General features: G+C 42.9%; 1 protein-coding gene across 17 annotated transcripts in view; it reads left to right on the forward strand.

The window, feature by feature from the left end:
- Positions 1–2,825, forward strand: part of Sorbs2 (sorbin and SH3 domain containing 2) — a 200,440-nt gene that overhangs the window by 133,961 nt on the left and 63,654 nt on the right. The window contains exon 1 of one of the 17 annotated variants that reach the window (XM_021170984.2): positions 1,962–2,102. The exons of 15 other annotated variants lie outside the window; for them this stretch is intronic. In XM_021170984.2, coding sequence (XP_021026643.1) covers positions 2,079–2,102 — 24 coding nt within the window. In that variant the 5' untranslated portion in view covers positions 1,962–2,078. Of the gene's footprint in view, positions 1–1,961; positions 2,103–2,825 lie in introns of those variants that run through there. One more of the 17 variants, XM_029480979.1, reaches the window with a different exon arrangement.

Below are 2,825 nucleotides of genomic sequence, written 5' to 3' on the forward strand. Positions count from 1 at the left end.
GACCAGGCTGGCCTCGAACTCAGAAATCCACCTGCCTCTGCCTCCCGAGGGCTGGGATTAAAGGCGTGCACCACCACCACCCGACTACAAGTGTGTTTTTTTTTTTAAGTTAGTAAAGATAGGCATATTAATGTGACTCACTCTTTCTAATGTACAGACTTCTAATCGGTAATGTTTTACTTGACAAATTGTTGCTTTGTTGTGCTTTTTAAGGAAAAAAATCTAAGATGTTGGAGGTGCATGATAAAGCAGTTCATAAAAGTAATATAAAATTTATATTATCTGCTGCCAAATGATGAGCAACCACATACATCCACTAAAAGTGTGACGATAGTCTCCCTTATAGAAACTGAAGGTGAATTATTCGCCACTGCAGAAGGTCCTTATAAGGAGCCCTCTTTTTTTTTTTTCTTGTATAATTTGTTCAGACTTTTAAAGCTGCACAAAGACAGGAGGGGGTCCTGTCTGTGTTTACTACTCTGTAGGCTCACTAACTACACATGCAAGGATAGATCCGTGTTTATAAATGCCTGCCATCCCTGAGCCAAGAATGTCCGAGGTCATTTTCTTCCCTCATTCGTGTAGAAAGTAAAGATTACCAGACTCAGGTGGCCTCAGCCTCCTGCTCGGTATGGACATTAAAAGCGGGACTCTCTCACTCAGGCATGTCAGGGAATCTGCTCAGATAATTAATGGATACCATGGTAACAGGATATTGTAAAGTGGTCCAGCAACTACTGAAAACAAGCACCGGACACCCTCTACTTTTGAGTTCTCATGAACTCAAAACGCCTTTCAGGACATCCCATCTCCTGTGACCTGGGATGTCTGTCAGCCTTTTCCTGTCATATTCTTAAAAACAGCAACAAAATTCCTCTAGGGCTCAGAGCCCATGAGACTGTGAATAAAGCCTGACTAAGTGGCATGCAAGATTTCATTTTTTTTTTTAAGATTCAAATATAACAACTGTTTGGCTGATTTAGAGCTAGCAGGGGAGAGTAGAATAGGATTGTTATTGTCATATGTGGAGAAAACATATCTGTTTTTTTTAAGTGTCTGCATGTTAAATAAGTGTATTGTGCCAATGTTTCATAGCTAGAAGGAGATGAAAGTTGGAGCCCCTTCCTAGAGGGCCATGAATGACAGCTGTGTGGTAGAGTCCCAGAGGTTAGATAGTTCGCAAAAAATGCTTTTGGAGGACACATCTGAAAGTAAATGTCCCAAATAGGGACTTCTGCACTTATAACCTCAGCGTGAGACATAACATGCTCCAAAATGGCATTGCCATTTTGAACCAAAGTGTTCTCAGCACTTCTTCTAGAAAGCGACAGTGCGTCTGCATATCCCAGCTTTACCAGCTTCAGAAGAAGTGACTCTGCCAGCCAGCCAGCCACTTCCTGGCTTCTCTGTGCTCACCATATAAAGCTAGCCAGTGGCGTAACTGTGAGATCCTGCCTGATATAGGCCCTCTGGCGAGTGTAGACAACAGTGCTGTCTGTCACAATGCATTGCCATATACAGCGATGTATTTCCTTATTCGGTGTCCTTGTCCCCATTGGCTGTGTCCAGGTACAGTGAGAAACTATTTTTATATGCAGTTGTATGTCACTTTGCTGTTGTTGTTGCTCTACTAGCACAAAAGTATAAAAGAGGTGAAGCTCAACGAAAGGGAAACCTGCCTTTTAAAAAAAGAAAAGTCTCCTAAAGATAGGTGTTTAAGTATTGTGTGTATGTGTGTGTGTGTGTGTGTGTGTGAGAGAGAGAGAGAGAGAGAGAGAGAGAGAGAGAGAGAGAGAGAGAGAGAGAGAGAGAAATATTTGCGCATCCCTCCCAGCTGGGCCTGCTGAGAGCTCTCTGTATGATAAGTGAAAGTGGAAAGCATTGAGGGCAGTTTTTTTTTAAGTCTTTAAACTCTGCCAAAGCGTTACTCAGTGCGCTGCCGGGGCAGCCCTTTCTGGGGCAGCCCTTTCTGGCAATGCTGCTCACAGCAGCAGAGCCTAGGCAGGCAGCTGTGTGCTGACCAGGTCCACTGCAAGAGGAGGTCTGTGAGAGCAGAGAAGGAAGACCGGGAAGGCAGGATGAGAGCCACAGCGTCTTTGCAGGTGAAGGTGGAGGCGGGGGCTTGAGAGGAGGAAGCTCCAACTGCAAAGAGGTTGCCTCTGCACCCACATAAAGGGCTGAGGTGCTGCCAAGAATAGGTTTTCCTTGAACGGAAATGCAGGGGACCAGAGGCAGTGAGGAACCTAGAAAAAGAATGGTCCGGGTATCAGGCAAGAAGCAGTGGTGAGACAGGAAACATTTTGAAGAAGTTGAAGTACGAGGGTTTCCTTCTGTCTTTGAGTTTGCAATCTTCATGTTTTATATACAGAGTTCAGAATTGATTATTCTTGGCATTGGTGTTGTGGTTGAAGCCAGAAAAAAAAAAAAGTATATCTGTATAGCATGCACTTGGGATTTAGACTTCTCAGATTGTTAATAATGTTGAATGTAACTAATTATAAAGCTCAAAAATTTTGTGTTGGAAATCATGATGGTCATATTTAAGTGACAGAAAAATCCCAGGGCTTGTGACTAATATGCTCCGTTTAATGACAGTTGTATGTTTCTAATGACAGTGTTTTGACATTTGTTTTCCCTTCAGAATTTCTGACTTGAAGTGACTAAGTTTGAATTTTCCCATGGTAATGAAGGCATAGTGACTCAGACAGAGTAGTGTCGTGGATTTTGCCTGTTAGCCTTTGAGACACAGTATGCACATAGGTCATTGCTTTCTGTGCAGTTACAGTCTGTTTGGTTTGGTTTTTGTTTTTGTTTTTTGGTTTTTT

Source organism: Mus caroli, chromosome 8 (assembly GCF_900094665.2).
Source record: "Mus caroli chromosome 8, CAROLI_EIJ_v1.1, whole genome shotgun sequence".
Classification (NCBI taxonomy): Eukaryota; Metazoa; Chordata; class Mammalia; order Rodentia; family Muridae; genus Mus; species Mus caroli.